Below are 16,574 nucleotides of genomic sequence, written 5' to 3'. Positions count from 1 at the left end.
CGAGAGGCTGCGGGTGACGGGGGAGGGACTATTTTCTCCGGCGGAAGGACACGGAGGGGCGGGGCGACCCCTTTTAAAGGGTCTGGGGAGGGGGCGCCGCCATCTTCCCCGCGGCTGGGCTTTGCGATGCGGGGCGGCGGCGGCGGCTCCCACCGCAGCCACTTCCCGCCTCCCCTGGGGCTTCCCGGAGCCTCGCTGGAGCCGGTGAGGGGACCCCGGCACGGGGGTGTGCCGGGCCGGGGAAGCGCGGGGCTCAGCTGCCTCCCCTCACCTCCCCTCGGGCCTGCGGGACTCGCGTCAGGGCTGGGCAGGGTGCGAGGCAGGCTGGGCCCCTGCGGCTCTGAGTGGGGCCGGCCTTTCCCTCTCACCCGTGTTGCTCTCATCGCTGCCTCTGAGGTGGAGGGGCCAGGCCCTTGCCTGTGGGCTCTCTGGACGTGTGCACGTTATCTGTTGGCTTAGCATTCACAAACTACTGGGTTCTAAAGTTTGTCCTAAAGGCTGGTTCTCTCCTCATGCTCTGTCCCGGCACCTGCGGGAATCAAGAGGGGACCAAGCCACCAGTAGAGGCAACCAGCTGTGCTTGCAAAGGGTGACATCCGTGTGTGTCGAAGAGATGGTGACACGTGAGCCTACAGGCATGGCCTGCATAAAGGCTTTTGTCAGAAAGGGGCTTTTGAGAGGACTGACGCACGTGTGAGCATACTTGCTTCTTGTCACAGAAATGATTAAAATCTGTCTTTTCAAAGCTGCTGCAAAGACTCGTGTTTGGGCAGAGACTGTGAATTTTAGCAGATAGGTGTTTGGGGGAGAACGTTCTGCTTTACTGAACGGGACTCATGAAGCAAGAGAAACCTGTCTTTAAAAAATTACTGATACAAAGCTATACTGCTGACAGCAAAGTAGGATGCACGTATATCTAGCAAGAAATTTTAGGCGGGGTTATTCTCAGGTTTGGTCATAATAGAACTAAATGTCCTAATACAGAACAGCCAACCTGTTCACGGGGTTTAGCATTTGCAGACACAACTGTTAGATTAACTTCAAATCTTGTTTTATCTGTTCAGACTTTGGAAATCCTTTACTTTGTTTCTGTCCCAACACATGATTAAACTTGACCTGCGAAACAGCTGGTGTCTCATACAAGTGGGCTCTGCCTTTGCCAGCCATGGAAAGCTGGCATCTCATAGCAAGAGTCCAAACAAAACGGAAAAAGAAAGGATTAAGATTCAGTGGCAGCTTTAGTTATTAAGATTGGGGGAAAAAATCTGCAGCTAGAGACTTTCCACATGTGATTTCTTTAAGGGAGATTGCTGCAGCAGGCAGATTTTCTACGTTGGCTCTGTTTTGCCTCTCCTGGGATCCCAACCGTCTGTGGTGAGAGCAAACACCTCCTTTGCTTTGTGCTCACAGAAAGGCTCAGTCTTTCTTTGTAAGACGGATGAAGATGGATAATACTAGTTACTGAAAACAGATGGAAAGTATGGGGGTTTTTTGTTTTGTAAGCTTAGAAACTATAGAAATATGTATTTTCTTCATCTTAAGCTTGTCCAGGGATTTACAGCCTCCCTATCTCAGAAGAACAAAACTGCTTTGAGTGGAAGGAAATCTGCAACGGATGTCCTGAAGCAGGAGCCCGTGGCACCTTTGCGGGTAGGTAGGATATATTGCTCATAGGAAAGTGTGTTGACTTGTCTAATACCAAGTTTCTAGCACTTTTAAGTATCCAGATGTTCTTCAGTCCTCACTGTTTGCCTGTTTATTTTCTATCAGAAATTAGTTCAGTGCTGATGAGGGTGTGCTTGCTGTTATTTATCCATGCAGGTAATATAGTGCACAGCCTCCTTTAATTGGTCATTGCAGGGTGGAGAATAAACTCTGAGGATCCTTCCCCTGCTCCTCAGAGACCACGAGGGCAGATATGCTTTACAGCATTCCCTGGAGCTTAGTAGACTTGGGCTGTCTGGAGAAAAGGGAGATCATTTTCAGAGCAGGGGGCTTCTCACAGGGAACACCAGCCTCAGTGGCAGCCACAACACTTTGCAGGAGCCATAGGACACATGCAGGCAAAAAAAAAATCTTCATTTCCAGATGGAGAGAGACAGGGTACCTGCTTTCCAAATCATGTAGTAGTGTCCTAATTGTATGCCTCTATTGTACGCTCTGTGTCTTTTGTCTCCTCTGTACAGAGAAGGCAGGAAATCATGTCAGAGGAAGTGCCTGCTAGCTTGCCACAATGCTAAGGCTAGTATGAATTTCTGGTTTTGGAAGCTGTCTTACAGTGGCTGAAAAAAATACGGAAGTATAGTAGAGGACTGGGATGTTGTGACCTATTCCACTGAGAATCTTTTAGTTTTCCTTGTGTCTGATGAAAGGAGAGAAAGCTTGCAAAGTTATGCAGGAGGGAAGGAAAGTCCTTGATACCATGCACATTACATTGGCTTTTTTCCTTGCTTTGCTTTGTCCTGGATTACATGGCAGAAGTAAGGATTTTTCTTCTATAGAAGCAGTTGGAGTGAAGGACATGAGCTTGGAAATTTGAGAAAGGAAATTTTCAAAACTTGCCTGGGCGAGGCCCTAAGCAATCTTGTCTATGAGGTTACCTGTTCTTCAAGCAGGCAGTGGGACCAGATGACCTCCAGAGGTCCCTTCCAACATGTTCTTTCCTGTAGTTTCTGACTCTTTCAGTCAGAAAAGACAGGAAAACATTTCCGTGAGGAGGCAGGAATATCCAGGCAGATGTGTCTATCAGTGGATAAGAGCAGAGAATATGAAATGAAACAAATAAGATATTTGAATCTGCAGTCTAGAGAGGTCAGTTGGGAGTCAGATAGTATCACTGAAGTGCTGGGTTGGACAGAGAAAACTCTCAAAAGTTGTCTTGTACAAAAAAAAAATGTTGTTATCTTGTATGAATACCCGATTCAGAGAGTCTTTGTAGATTCTTTTAACTAGATGTTGCCAAAAATAATTGAAGAACAGATTTTTTTTCATAGCTGAAAGATCTGGCTGAAGAGTGTGGAGGTCAGTAGCTCTGCAGAAGTAAGCTTTTCTTTTGGTCCACTCTTTACCCAAGTAATTTTGTGAATACATCGTTTCCTGGAAGTAGTGTGTCTCCAGTGAATCTGAAATAAATAGAGGTTTAAATGGAGGTTCCTGTAAAGGGCATTTTGCCTCTGTGGTTCTACTGTATGTCTGTTATAAATCGATCCAAATATACTGGTGCATGTACAGTAGAGGAGATGGAATTTCCTGGCTGGAGCTTAGAGTTAGTGCTTCAGCATAAGCTTCGTCTGGTAGAACTAACTTTAAAAACCACTGAAATGCAACCATCCCTATGGTGGAATGTAGTAGTTATTTGAAAGTGACTTTTATGTAATTGAAAAAGGCACAAAGGAAAGAAGTAAAAATCAGGAGGTGGAATTTGATAACTCTGAAATGTTTTCAAAGCTGACAAGCATTCTGGAATAATTTGTGAATCACTTTGTTCTTTGAAACAAAACACTATCCATTGCTCATGGAGATGAAGACAGACAGTTACTATCAGAAGGAGTACCTGACTGTAAACCCATTACTTCATCTCTCTGTTTAACTTACTGTGATAGGAAAATGCTGCTGGTATCAGCAGTTAGAATTCCTTTAGGGATTTGTTTCATTGTTTGGTGGGAATTGTAAGAAAACTAGGTTTTTGCTGTTTATACAATTGTTTTATATGCTTTTGAATGTTTTAGTGTTTCTCCCAGACTAGTCCAACAGTGCGTACTGTGAATAGCTCAGAGACTCCCCGGCTACTAAGATTTACGTGTCCGAGACCTGTGAGAGAACACTATCAGCAAAGACCTTGGCCGGTGAGTGACTCTCAACATTCCTTCAGCTGTAGATTCTACTGTGAAGAACCAAAGTTCAGGGCGATCCCAGGATATTTGGGTGTAATTGAGCTCCTGTCTCGGAACTGGCCACCTAATACCACTGAAGTTCTAGACAGCGATCTGGTCTGTCTGTCTGTCTGCTCTCCAGGACTGCCTTCCCCAGCACATGCCTGAATTCATTAGTGAGTCCTACTTCGCAGGAATGTCTCTGTGCTTTTGTCCCTCCCTCCTAAGCATGCTCAGAAATGTGTATTACAGGAAGATGTGTGTGCTCTGTCCTTCCTGTCAGCTTGTAGGTTGAGGCCGCCTAGCATCCAAGTACTGCATGAATCTTCCAGAGGAGGCCAAAAGTTAATGCTGGTCCAGCAGTGTTAGTACATTCAGAAATGATATCGCAGCCTGTCTTATGTATGTGTGAGTATGCTGCTGACTCAGTAAGCGGCAGTCTGATATTACAAGAGGTGCTTAAACTATGAGTGGGTAGAATTGAACATACGTATATATATATTTATATCTTTCTTTGAAGAAGTGTGCCCAAACCATTAAAATCATGGCTCTAAACTGGGATATCCCAATCTCCATTGTTTGTTTCATCTATGTGAAATGTTCTCCGTCTCCTATCCTGAAGTATTCCTGAGAACCGCTACAAGGATGCTTTGTTGTACTTCCTGCACAGAAACAACGAGGTTTGCAAGGCAACACAGTGTGAAGATGCTAGATGAACTTCTTACCGTTCTATCCCAGTTTGTAGCTTGATTGTGGAACCTAGATGAGAACCTGATCTTTGTAAAGCAGGTCGGCTTTTTATGCAGACCTTTCCTTTTTTTACATTTATCCAGAGGTTCTCCTCAGCACCAGCGAAGAGTGACGCAGCAAATACTTTTGCCTGCAGTAGACATTTTGGGAAGAAGAAGAATACCAAAGATTGGCTAACACAGAAAGACTTCTGTCGTGCGAAGGTATGAGTGGAGGAATAAAATGGAATGGAAGGTATGAAGGGAGGAATGAAAAATTATTATTTGCAAAGTCCTGTAAAATCTGAGATATGTTTGTCATTGGGAAGGGGAACAAAGAACTCTGGAAATAGCAATCCAATGGGTTTTATTGAGCCCTTGCATCCTTTCAAGGTAGCTTTATTGAGTTCCATGCAATTTGGTGTGTGAAAAAGTTTCCCATAAAACCTTAAACAAGCTTGTGACTAGTTAGAATCATAGACTCACAGAACGGCCCAGGCTGGAAGGGACCTTGAACGATCATGTCCAAAGAAGAGCAGCAAAGCTGGTGAAGGGTCTGGAGAACAAGTCTTCTGAGGAGCAGCTGAGGGAACTGGGGTTGTTTAGCCTGGAGAAGAGGAGGCTGAGGGGAGACCTCATCGCTCTCTACAACTACCTGAAAGGAGGTTGTAGCGAGGTGGGGGTTGGTCTCTTCTCCCAAGTAACAAGCGATAGGACGAGAGGAAATGGCCTCAAGTTGTGCCAGGGGAGGTTTAGATTGGATGTGAGGAAAAATTTCTTTCCTGAAAGAGTGGTCAAACATTGGACCAGGCTGCCCCGGGAAGCGGTTGAGTCACCATCCCTGGAGGTATTTAAAAGACATGTAGATGTGGTGCTTAGGGACATGGTTTAGTGGTGGACTTGGCAGTGCTAGGTTAACGGTTGGACTTGATGATCTTAAAGGTCTTTTCCAACCTAAACGATTCCATGATTCTCTGATCATCTGGTCCAACCTTTCATGGGAAAGGGACAGTAGATGAGATTTATCTAGCACCCTGTCCAATCCCATCTTGAAAACCTCTGGTGATTGGGACTCCACCACATCCCTGGGGAGGTTGTTCCAGTGAATGATTGATCTCATTGTAAAAAATTTATTTCTTATATTGAGATGAAACCTTTCCCAGTGCAACTTGTACCTGTTGTCCCTTGTATTCTCCATGTGGCTCCTTGTGAAAAGAGACCCTCCATCCTCTTTGTAGCTGTCCTTTCAGTACTGGCATACTGTGATGAGGTTCCTCCTTAGCCTTCTCTTCGCCAGGGAGAAGAGATCTAACTCTTTCAGTCAAAGGAGACCTAACTCCTTCAGTTCTGTAAGGATTCTTCAGACGTGTATCATCCTGAAGGAAAACTTTTCACCTGTTCACCAATGTGTGTTCTGAGTACATTCTGCTAGTGGTGGTTCTCAGCTGGAGAGATGGCCATGTCTTCCTGGTGCTGTTAAGGTACTAGTTTTAGAAAGGTTCTGTGATTATGTGAAGTAGATCTGTCTGGTATAATGCAAAATGGCGGTTGTTTCAAACAGTAGGATGAAAGGGTCTTAAAACACGCCAGAAATTTAGATTTCCCCGTTCTCATTTAGTTTTGTTTTGGTTTTTTTTTTATACTGCTTGTCTCCTCCCTGCTTGCTCTGATGTATGATGTCCTGCTCATCTCAGGATAAGAAGCCTCTTGGAGTGTGGAGCTGGTCAATGGGGTCAAGGCAGGCATGACTGGAAACTGCACTGTTTATTGGGATTAAAAATTAATATTAAGCACAGGGAGCAGCAGGCTAATTTTCCATTCTGTGCATCAGATGCATTCCTTGAGTCTTGTGCTGCCACTGGCATGGTAGGCTTGTGCAAAATGCAATGGCTGTAGCCCAGTTTTTAAATGGCACAAGAAGGTCGCAGCAGGGGTGACTTTGAATTCATCTATGGAAACCACGGGAGGTAGGCAGCAGGTCAAGCAGATGAAGTGTGAATGTTTCAGCCCTGCCTCTGGCTTAGGTCTAAGTAAAACCAGGTCACTTGAGGATTAACTTGTGTTGGTAGAAATATTTAGTATGGATGTACTGAAACTGATTTAAACTTTTAGTGATACCTAAGCTGGTATTAGCATCTGTGCAACTCTCGTCAAATGCAAACTTGAAAGTCATCACAGTCATACAACACGCTAGCTGAGCCTTCCTGGTGGTTTAACCCAGCACCTTATTTCTCAGTTGGGACTGGCTATGAGCGTGCTATTTACAGCAAAGCAGCTAACGTGGTCGTTTGTTAAGCTGTTGGAACTCAGTTGCATGCCTGTTCTCGTAGGCTAAGTTGCTGCAACTGAAGCAAGTTCCTATCAGTGTCTAAACTGAGGGTTAGTCCCAGAAAGCAGAACAGATTGTAAATTTGTTTTAGCTTAAGTGACATGGTCTGTCTAAAACAGGTTGTGTTTTAGTTTCCTGCATTGCAACTTACCTCCTAATTTTTTGGCATAATGCTGAAAAGCTGGTAATTTTTTTTATAGCGGATTGTTCACGATAAATTTTGCTGTGGAATTAAAATTCTTTGTGAACTTGTTGCTTATAAAAGCTGCTGATTGACTGCTGAAGACAAGATCCCTCTGGTTAACCCACAGAGTTGGTGCTGCCTGGTCACAGGGGAGATATCCCCATTGCTTTTGTGCTCTAATCTTGCCTGGAGGGACTCCATCCCCAAATGATAGATGAATTTGGTCTGTATTGCTTGTGCTCTTTGGCCGGAGTGCAGGAGTTGCAGTTAATAAGCCACATGTTACAAGGGATTACCAGTTTAAAAATCAAATTGACAACAGCAGTGCATTGCAAGGGCTGTTGTTCTTAAATCGTGTTTTAGTGTCCTGATATTCACGATGCAGGAAACAGTTTCTCCCTATTCTGATCTTCAGAAAGAGTAAGATGAGGATGATGCTAGAGGAGAGCTTGGCAGATGTCACAACAGTAACTGAGATTTAAAATGTGGATGAATTCATAAGTAGAGGCAGCAGCGAGGCAGTTTCCTGCTTTGGAGGGTTTTTTCTCATTATCTTTCCTCTTACACGTCACTGTTTTCCTCTGTTTTTCCTTTTATACTTTTATGAATTCCTTGACATAATACCTTATCACGGTTTTAATTTGTTTGATTGCTATTTGTGTAGTGTGGCTGTATTTATATTGAAAATGAAGGTGCGAAGAGATGCTTCTTGCTACCTTAATCGGGTACATGTGAGCAACAGTGGCAAAGAGCAGGTGGTGGTGCAGTCGCGGTGAGGAGTGGCCAAGGAGGTGTATGGTCTGGTCCCGCCGAACATGTACATTCCAGTTCTTCCAACACTTCTGTGGCTACATTTAACCTAACTATTCAGAGCAAGTCTCACAAGGATTTGCCTGCCTGTGCTATTCTGCCAGCTGGGTTATGGTATAACTGTCCTGGTTTTGGCTGGGACAGAGTTAATTTCCTTCCTAGTAGCTGGTACAGTGCTGTGTTTCAGATTTAGGACAAGAACAAAGTTGATAACACACCGATGTTTTAGTTGTTGCTCAGTAGTGTTTACACTAGTCAAGGACTTTTCAGCTTCCCATGCTCTACCGACTGAGAAGGCTGGAGGTGCACAAGAAGCTGGGAGGGGGCACAGCCAGGACAGCCGACCCAAACTGGCCAAAGGGACATTCCATACCATGGGACGTCATGCTCAGCACATAAGCTGGGGGAAGCTGGCTGGGGGGGTGACTGCTGCTCGGGGACTGGCTGGGCATTGGTTGGCAGGTGGTGAGCAATTGCATCGTGCATCGCTTGCTTTGTATATTCTATTATTATTACTATTTTATTTCAATTATTAAACTGTGCTTATCTCAACGCATGAGTTTTCTCACTTTTACTCTTCCGATTCTCTCCCCCCTCCCACCGGAGGTGGGGGAGAGTGAACGAGCGGCTGTGTGGTGCTCAGTTGCTGACTGAGGTTAAACCACGACAATAACGTGCCTTTAATCACAACACAAGTAATTATTTTGAATTCAAAGGTAATTCTAACTCCTACTGTAAGTCCTGCTTTTACTTCATGTGCTTTTTTGGATGTTTTGTTAGATAGCACCTGATGAAAGTCAAGACATCATTGCTTCTGCTCAGTGCGTCTTGGACAGAGAAAATTATTTTGTGAGGGTAAGAAGTGGTATCTCTTCTCTCATTTGCTGTGTGCTTTCCTGCATGTCAGTGTTTTTTCTCTCCATCATCCAGTGATTCATGAGAAAATGTCAATTGTCTGTATTCTTGAAAAGCTAAATTTAGAAGTACAAGTTTCTGGCCTCCTCAGTCTCCTCGGGATAGGACTAAATATGAGCTTAGGAATCATCTTTGGTGACTTACTTGCCTGTTTGCACCTAACTTTTGTTCTGTGGATGTGATTAGATGGTGACGGTGAGCCTGTGAATAAAGGGCAGGAGGGCTGATCTAATCTAGCAGGTTGCCACTGCTGCAGGGAGGTGGTCTGTCTCCTGCTGCCTGTCTTGCACAGTCTGGTGTTTATCAGACCCCTACTCTGAAGTGGTTTCAGCTCACTAACCTGGTGGGAGAAAGTGAATGATTTTCTGCCAGTCTTGCACTACAGCTTCAAAAATTAGCATCTGAATGTCAGAGCCTGTGAAAGGGAGAGCTTGGGGCCAAATGGTGGGAAGTGGAGAGAGGGAGGAGCAGATAGAAGGGCTGGAAAACAGGGCCCTTGCAGCAGTGACCGGTCAGATCAGGTCAGCCAAGCTGCGTAGCTTCACCCGTGGACTCTTTAACATGGTTGGCCAATAGGTTGTATGGTTTTTATTTTCCATTTCTTACTCAGGAGGTGGACAGGTATTTGAGGCACAATGATTTCTTAAATCTGAGAAAGAAGGAGATCCTGTACAAGAAATGGCTTGAGGATGTTTCAGAGCCACTGCTGCAGAAAATTGAGGACAAAATGGACAGCCAGTCAAGCGAAGAAATACGGAAAAGGAAAGAAGAACAACTCTGTCTCTATTTAAACTACTGTAAAAAGAAGGTATTAAGGAGAAGTAAATTTCTGTCATGGAGAAGGTTGCATACAGAGGGCTGTGGACAAGATCAGGGTTTTAGCTGTTATTTGCTGTTAAGTTGAGTAGCCTGGAGTTCAGGTATGCCTTTCCTGTAATTTATCCTTCCCAAGGACTTCTGTAGTGGTGGCATATGTCATTACAATTGTTTAAGTTCACCATCAGATACAAACAATAGCATTGTTTGGTGCAGTGAGCACGTGCTGGGGTCTGAATATGGTGAGACACCGTATTGTGGTGGGTTTCCCTCTGTGAGCCAGACCATTTAGAGGGAGAACCTTGAGCTCTGTCAGCTGAAACCAAAGGCTGAGTCTGTGACCAGGGAGTGGAACGCACTCTCATGTCTCAGGAGTTCAGCTAGAGCAGTACTGCGGTATGTTGGCAGAGCATGAGCGAAACGATTTCGTGGCCTCGGATGCTACTGATCAAGCTTTATAAAAGAAAAAAAGGCGGGAACAGGGAGACACCAACAGTTTTCTTAAGTCTGCATGCAGCTGAATAGACCCAACTCATGGATTCTGTAGTTCCGTGTGTTTCAGTACTCATAAAAATTGCAGTCACTGTAGGAAATAACTTGCTGGTTTTGTTGATTTTGCTCTGAATTTCACACCACTGTTGAGTATCAGATCCCATGACTCAACTTTCTGCATCTCAGGAATGGATATATAGAGCAATAAGAGCAGTTACATCATCTGCCACAAATAGAATAGTATTTTATATAGAGCAGGCTTTTGTTGTCAGTGGAAACCACTGCACAGTGGAGTTACGAGACTGTAAACAAGCTTCCCATCCAGCAATGAAAATGTCATGGGATCTGTGTTGTTTTAATGAAAGCAAATGATCTCTTTTTCAAAGGTCTGATGTGAAAGACCCATGCATTTAAACTGCACATAACGACAAAGAACTGAAGTCCTGGGATTTAGGATATGTTGGGTGTGCTGTACATATCTGGGTCTGCATCAGTCCATCTTGCAAGCTTTTGTGTCAGGTCAAGACTTTGCTGGGTGTCGTCCAGAAGCAATGGCTGTTGTACTGGGATGCGTCCTTCTCCCTGAACAAGCACAGCACTGGTGATCAGCCTCCACCTTTTCTTCTTGCTCTGTGGTGTTGGCTGTATCATCAGCATGTCTGAAAAGCAGGCTGAAGCCCTTCAGAGTAACAGGACAATTAATTTGCATAAGTTTCCATTAATTGTGTCAGCATATGATAAATGTTGCAGAACTTAAGACATTTCTGTGGATTGGTTAATATACTGACTTCTGGCTGTGCATTTTCCCCCCCCTCCCTTCTTTTTGTCCTTTTTCTCTTGCTCTCTTCCCTGATACTAGGCTTCTCCTTGTCCTATTCCCAAGATCTCCTCACCTTCCTGTGTCTCTGTCACAGGTCCATTCCCCCTTTCCATATCTATTCTTCTTCCTCCAGTCTCTCCTCTCGCTCTCTTTCTCTCTCCAATCAACCCTTTTACTCCATCCACAAGTCTCTCACTGTTTTGCCCCTCTTTCTTCTGTCAGACTCCCCAGTGCTGTGTCTCCCTCTCCTTGTTGCTTCTGATGATTCCTCCCAGTTCTCCGCTGTCCTTTGCTTTCCAAAGCTGCCTTCTCCCCCTTTCCTCCATTCTCCTCCTCCCCTCTAACACTGTCTCCTCACTGTCCTTCCAGGTTCCTCCATCTCAGTCTTTCTGTCAGCTCACTTTTCTGCCTCCTTTTTCACACCATCTGAGCCTTCTTCCTTTACCTCCCTTCCTTGACTCTCCGTTGTTCCAGTGACCTGCTCTTATGTGGTTTTTTTTTCCTTAAATCTGCCTCCTTTTCACCCCCATTCTCACCTCCTCCTTACCCCCAGTCCCAGGGACATGGACTGCAGATGCATGATGAGATGGTTGGTCATAGTGCGAAGATGGCAGCAGTGCTGCTTTTCTTCTAGCACCAGCAGAAGTGCCACGCTGCAACCTGCAAGGAGGGGGAAGTTTCCCTGGCCTGGGTTACTGCTGTGTTAGCCACAGCTCAGCTTCTGGCAGTCCAGGATGTTGTAGGCATTGTGTGCTGAAATGCTGCAGAGTAAGAGACCCTTCCAACGCCTTTTTAAGAGCAGGCTGTTGCTCTGCTTTCTGCCAAGGGGTGTGTGAGTGGTAATACATCGACTGCGTGAAGGGATCGAACATGGGTGTGCTGCACAGCGCCTAGCACAATCGACTGAGGTCTCAGCACATATTGTAATGGGGCGGTATGTAATAATAAACCAAGGGGTGGCACTACAACTCTGCAAATTGAGGCATGTTAGGGCTGAAAGTTTTCCAGGGACAGAAACAGGAGATGGTGAGTGCAGCTTGCTGCTTGCTCTCTGGGGAATTGCCAGATACTGGGGAGCAGAGGCCCCTGCAGAGGCAGCAGTGTTCACGCTCAGCAGTAGCTGAAGCCCCATGGAGCTGCCCAAGTGCTTGCTGAGTGTCTGGGAACAGCATAGGCCCTTGGGGCCTGGCTCACTTGCCCATGTGAGCACCTTCAACATAGTTACCTCTTAAACATACTGCAGATCCCACTTTTTTGGGTTTGGACTCATCTTGCAGCACTCCTGAACTGTTCAGGTTAAAGTATGTTTTTTCCAGCTCTCAACTTGAAATCATATCCACAGATGATTGCCAAAAAGAACTGTGTAGGGCTGAGACCTAGAGGGCCGTGGGCTGAATGCTCCCTTTTCTTCCTGGGACCCCTGGAGAATCGTCTGCACAAGAAAGCTGAAAAATTTCATTGGCAAGGTTTTGGAAGAATGACTGAGAGTAGTAGGGAGAAGTATTTTATGTTTGCCCTGTTCTTACTATTCTTAGGGCATCACTTGTGGCCTCTGTTCTTTTTTTTTTACGTATATGTTTTGTTTTGTCATCTGTACAGCTCTGATGCAATTTAGGTAAGTCCTGGCTTATTGGCCGTAAACAGTCCATTATAATTTGGAGACAAATGGTTGCAATTCACCTTTCTCAGCATCAGGCTTGATCTGTGTGGCAACCTCAGTATCTGTTCAGCTTCTTGATAGCCTGTTTGATCTGGTGTTCTTTGGTCTTGGCATCAGTAGTGAATGCCAAGTGGTGGTACTTGCTGTTCCCCAGCTAACTCTGGTCATAGGAAACTTGAACTGCAGAATACGAAGTTTGTTGCAGGCAGAGTTCTCGATGAGATGGAGCTGTGGTCTGGACCATTAGGTATAGTTCAGGTCTTTACTCCTATATATAGATAGAAAAGCATGCTCATGACCTAGACTTGGAGCTCGCATCTCGCAGACTAGTAACTTGCCTAGGGCCATGGCTGGTGGGGGGTCAGTCACTTTCTTTTTTTATTTTCTTTCTAGTATCTGTTTCCTTCTCTGTCAAAACATTTTCCCTTGAACAAAATTTCCATTTTCTTGACTGCCTTAGTTGTGATTAGTGTTTTAGCCTGTAATTATTTCTGGATGCTTCATGAGATCATTTATTATGTATTTATGCCTGTGATAAATTAAAATGGATGGAGGAACTTACCTGTTACACTTCAGTCACCTTCCTTCTGAGGTGCAGAGTGTGAAAATTCGGGAGTCCTTATCTCTTCCACCGCTGGTGCTGTGTTCATACCATGCCTGGCTGTGTTAATACCTAGGCTGGCTGCTCTTTCGCTGTTTTATTACCAATAGCTTCTGAGACCTGACCTGCTACCTGCTTCTCCTGCAGGGCTATGTGGCTTTGGAAACTTATGACCCGTCAGAGTACGATCCGTTCTTCCTGAAGACGTGTACAGACTGCTGGAAGGTGTGGTGGTTATTTATGCCATGAGGTTTAGAGGCAGCCTTTGACCAGCAGGAAGTTAATGGTTAGAGAGGAAGCAGAGTGTGTTACTGACGTGCTGCTATGGGGCTGGTGTAAAGCAACACATTCTAGTTTTATTAACTGAACAAATATGGGTCCCAGCTCCTACTGCATTTAAGCTCAAGAGTGTTTGAAAATGCTTTTCACTGGGAACATGGTTTGGATCCATACTAAGCCCAGATTTGGAGGCACAGTAGGCAATGGCAGGGGGGAGGTTTGTTTTCCTCATCTCAAATTCATTGTGGCATCGTGGGAAGCATCCTGTCTAACGAGGGTTGGTGAGTTCCCAGGCAAGCTGGGTGTGTGCTCTGTAGAAGGAAATAATCTGACAGTTCAGATGATCTTTACAAAAGCTCACTCAAGTGCACCGAAGACATGGGTACTTAATAGAAGAGTTAGGTAGGACTCGGACACAAATCCATGAAGTGCAATTCTCTAAATCCCTTCTGGATGCTGTGAGCCCTCAGCAGCTGTGGGGACTGAGCTGATACCTCATTGCAATATGCCACACAGGGTTCATCAAGATCAACTGCCTCCAGGAGATCAGATCTCATGTCTGTGGTCTAATTTTGCGGCAGACTTGTTGAATGCGTTATGGCCTGCCTTAGGAGCTGAGATGCTCAGCATTTCTCAGGCCACTCACGTCTGTGCCTCATGATTTTATTCATAAAAAAATGCGGTTGATGCTCCTTACCTGCTAACCAATGGTGCCTTGACATTCACCTCTGACTTTGGTCTTTGAGACTCTGACAAAGTGCTTGTGTTGGTGCGTAACCATGAAATAACTGTCTCTGTCACAGGTTTCAGTACCAACTTTACAGGATCCTCTGTTAAAAGACATTCAAAGAAAGTTTATTGAGACAGGCATTATCAAGCAGTGTGAGACAGGTATTTTAAACACTGGTATCCCTTGGAAGTGTTTCATATTGGGGGGGGGCATCCTTGCTTGTGACAGTAGATGCTCAAACGAAGCGCTTGTTACTTTCCTGCCAGGAAGACCGTGCTCTACCAGAGAGCTGAACGAACTCAGTAAAGCAGAACTGTCACTGCTTCCTTTGAGCCGGCAACGTATGGATGCAGTTGAGTGGCTGAAGATACCACAAGCCTACATTGCTAGTGAGGTCCACCAAATGAGGAGGTAAGAGCTAATGATGTGTTTACTGAGAGGCAGCACAACAGCTACAGTGGATGAGGCCTCTCCTTCTCGGCTGCATAGCAGAGTATTTGCTAAAACTTAAATTTCATGGTGAATTCCGCTTTATTGTGTATTTCTCCTGAGAAAGGAGTGTTGGTGAAGGGAAAGCCTTCAGGTATGGAGTGGACAGCAGCATGTATTAAAGTAGAGCATTGATGGTCAAGCTGAGCCTTGAAATAAAGTGGCTTTTGGTGGGGAGTTTCCTGCATTTTCTGCATGCAGCCCAGCAGCCAGCCCTACAGGTCAAGCCATGGAATACCTCCTGGGTTCTTTACTGGAAGATCTGGAAGGATTTAATGTTCATACTTGCTTCGGGTTTTGGTGGGGTTTTTTGCTATTAGATTCTAGATTTTGGGAGCAGGTGAAGTCATACTTATATCACAAAATGGTTGAGGTTGGAAGGCACCTCTGGAAGTCATCTTGTCCAACCCCCGCTGCTCAAGCAGGGCCACCTAGGGCCAGTTGCCCAGGACCATGTCCAGATGGCTTTTGAATATCTCCAAGGATGGAGATATCTCCAAGGATGGAGACTCCACAACCTCTCTGGGCAGCCTGTGCCAATGCTCTGTCACCTTCACAGCAGAAAAGTGTTTCCTAATGTTCTGAGGGAACCTCCTGTGTTTCAATTTGTGCCCATTGCCCCTGGTCCAGTCACTGGGCACCACTGAAAAAAGCCTGGCTCCATCCTCTTTGTACCCTTCCTTCAGGTATTTGTACACACTGATGAGATTCCCCCTGAGCCTTCTCTTCTCCAAGCTAAACTGTCCCGGCTCTCTTGGCCTTGTCTCATGTTTGCTCAACTACTGTCCTTTGACCTTTGTGATACGGTGTGCATCCTGGCTCAAGCCAGGAGGCTGGTCCTGTAAAGGAGCGGCCTGTGCTGAGGGAGCTACACACCACTCCAGAAAGTTGTATCCTATAGCTAAGCTTCATAACAGGTCTTTGTTGGTGTACAGGCTGGTTGGACTCAAAGTACAGTAGAGATCACTAATGGTGAACTGAACTGGAGCAGTGATGCAGCTGCCTAAGCTGAGACCACTAGAGAGCCCCCACTGGCCTGCCCCGATAGGGAAGCATTTGGGATCAGCAAAGAGTGATTTTTTTTTTTTTTTATTACATTGTTGTTTTTTTCAAGTCCCAGTGCTCTGATTCACCGCTTTTGAAAGCTCTCTGGTTCTGCCCTTGCAGCACACAACACCTAAGGGAACTCCTGCTCCCCAGTGACAAAAACATCAAAGCTGAACTGGGAGCCTGATGTCCTCCTGACCCAGGCTCACTCTCTCCCCCCCCGCCCTGGAATTTTATGCCTCTTACTCCCAAGTAAAGCCCAAGGCTTTACTCCAGCATGTTTACAGCAGTTACGGGATAATGGCACATTCTAGAAGGAAAACTGGTCACAAAGACAAACATTTCCTGGAGTGTGGGAAAGAGCTAGTGCAGGAAGCTGTGCTGGGCTACAGCAGCCTTCGCGTTGCATGGACTGCAATAGTTTTTACTTCTGTTTAAAGGCGGAAAGTCATCAGCCACCACAAAGATGGCGAGGTCCGATGATGTCACCTGTCTTCCAGCTGACCGCAGCCGCAAATACGGGCATCAGAAGGTACTGTTTGCAAAACATGTTACATCTTCTGCCAAAGCAAGTGGTAACAGGCCAGGTCTTCTGGCAAACTGCAATAAACTCATTGTCTTAAACATGTGGTTCTGAAGTACTGTTACCCAGCAGCCAAAGAAATGTTTGAGATGCTGCTCCTGTTATTTCCAGCTCTACAGGCCAAAACCTACTATTTTAGGTGGTTTAACTTAGGCTCAGCTCTACAAAGACAGTGCTGATGTTCTCTGGTTTATAGGGTGATGAGTCTTTGTATTAAAG

The 16,574-nt window shown here is 45.4% G+C and overlaps 1 protein-coding gene across 1 annotated transcript; it reads left to right on the top strand.

Moving 5' to 3' along the window:
* The first annotated feature begins 126 nt into the window (after nucleotides 1-126).
* On the top strand, nucleotides 127-16,416 carry FAM228B (family with sequence similarity 228 member B). The gene is made up of 10 exons (XM_076335304.1): nucleotides 127-204; nucleotides 1,543-1,650; nucleotides 3,729-3,845; nucleotides 4,706-4,825; nucleotides 8,704-8,778; nucleotides 9,449-9,646; nucleotides 13,375-13,452; nucleotides 14,310-14,397; nucleotides 14,503-14,647; nucleotides 16,213-16,416. The coding sequence occupies exons 1-10, from the start codon at nucleotides 127-129 to the stop codon at nucleotides 16,253-16,255; spliced, it is 1,050 nt and encodes a 349-aa protein (XP_076191419.1). The 3' UTR covers nucleotides 16,256-16,416.
* Nucleotides 16,417-16,574: the final 158 nt, after the last annotated feature.

The sequence above is a fragment of the Aptenodytes patagonicus genome, chromosome 3, assembly GCF_965638725.1.
Source record: "Aptenodytes patagonicus chromosome 3, bAptPat1.pri.cur, whole genome shotgun sequence".
Classification (NCBI taxonomy): Eukaryota; Metazoa; Chordata; class Aves; order Sphenisciformes; family Spheniscidae; genus Aptenodytes; species Aptenodytes patagonicus.
Note: the sequence above shows the minus strand (reverse complement) of the source record. Positions and strands in the feature narration are given on the sequence as shown.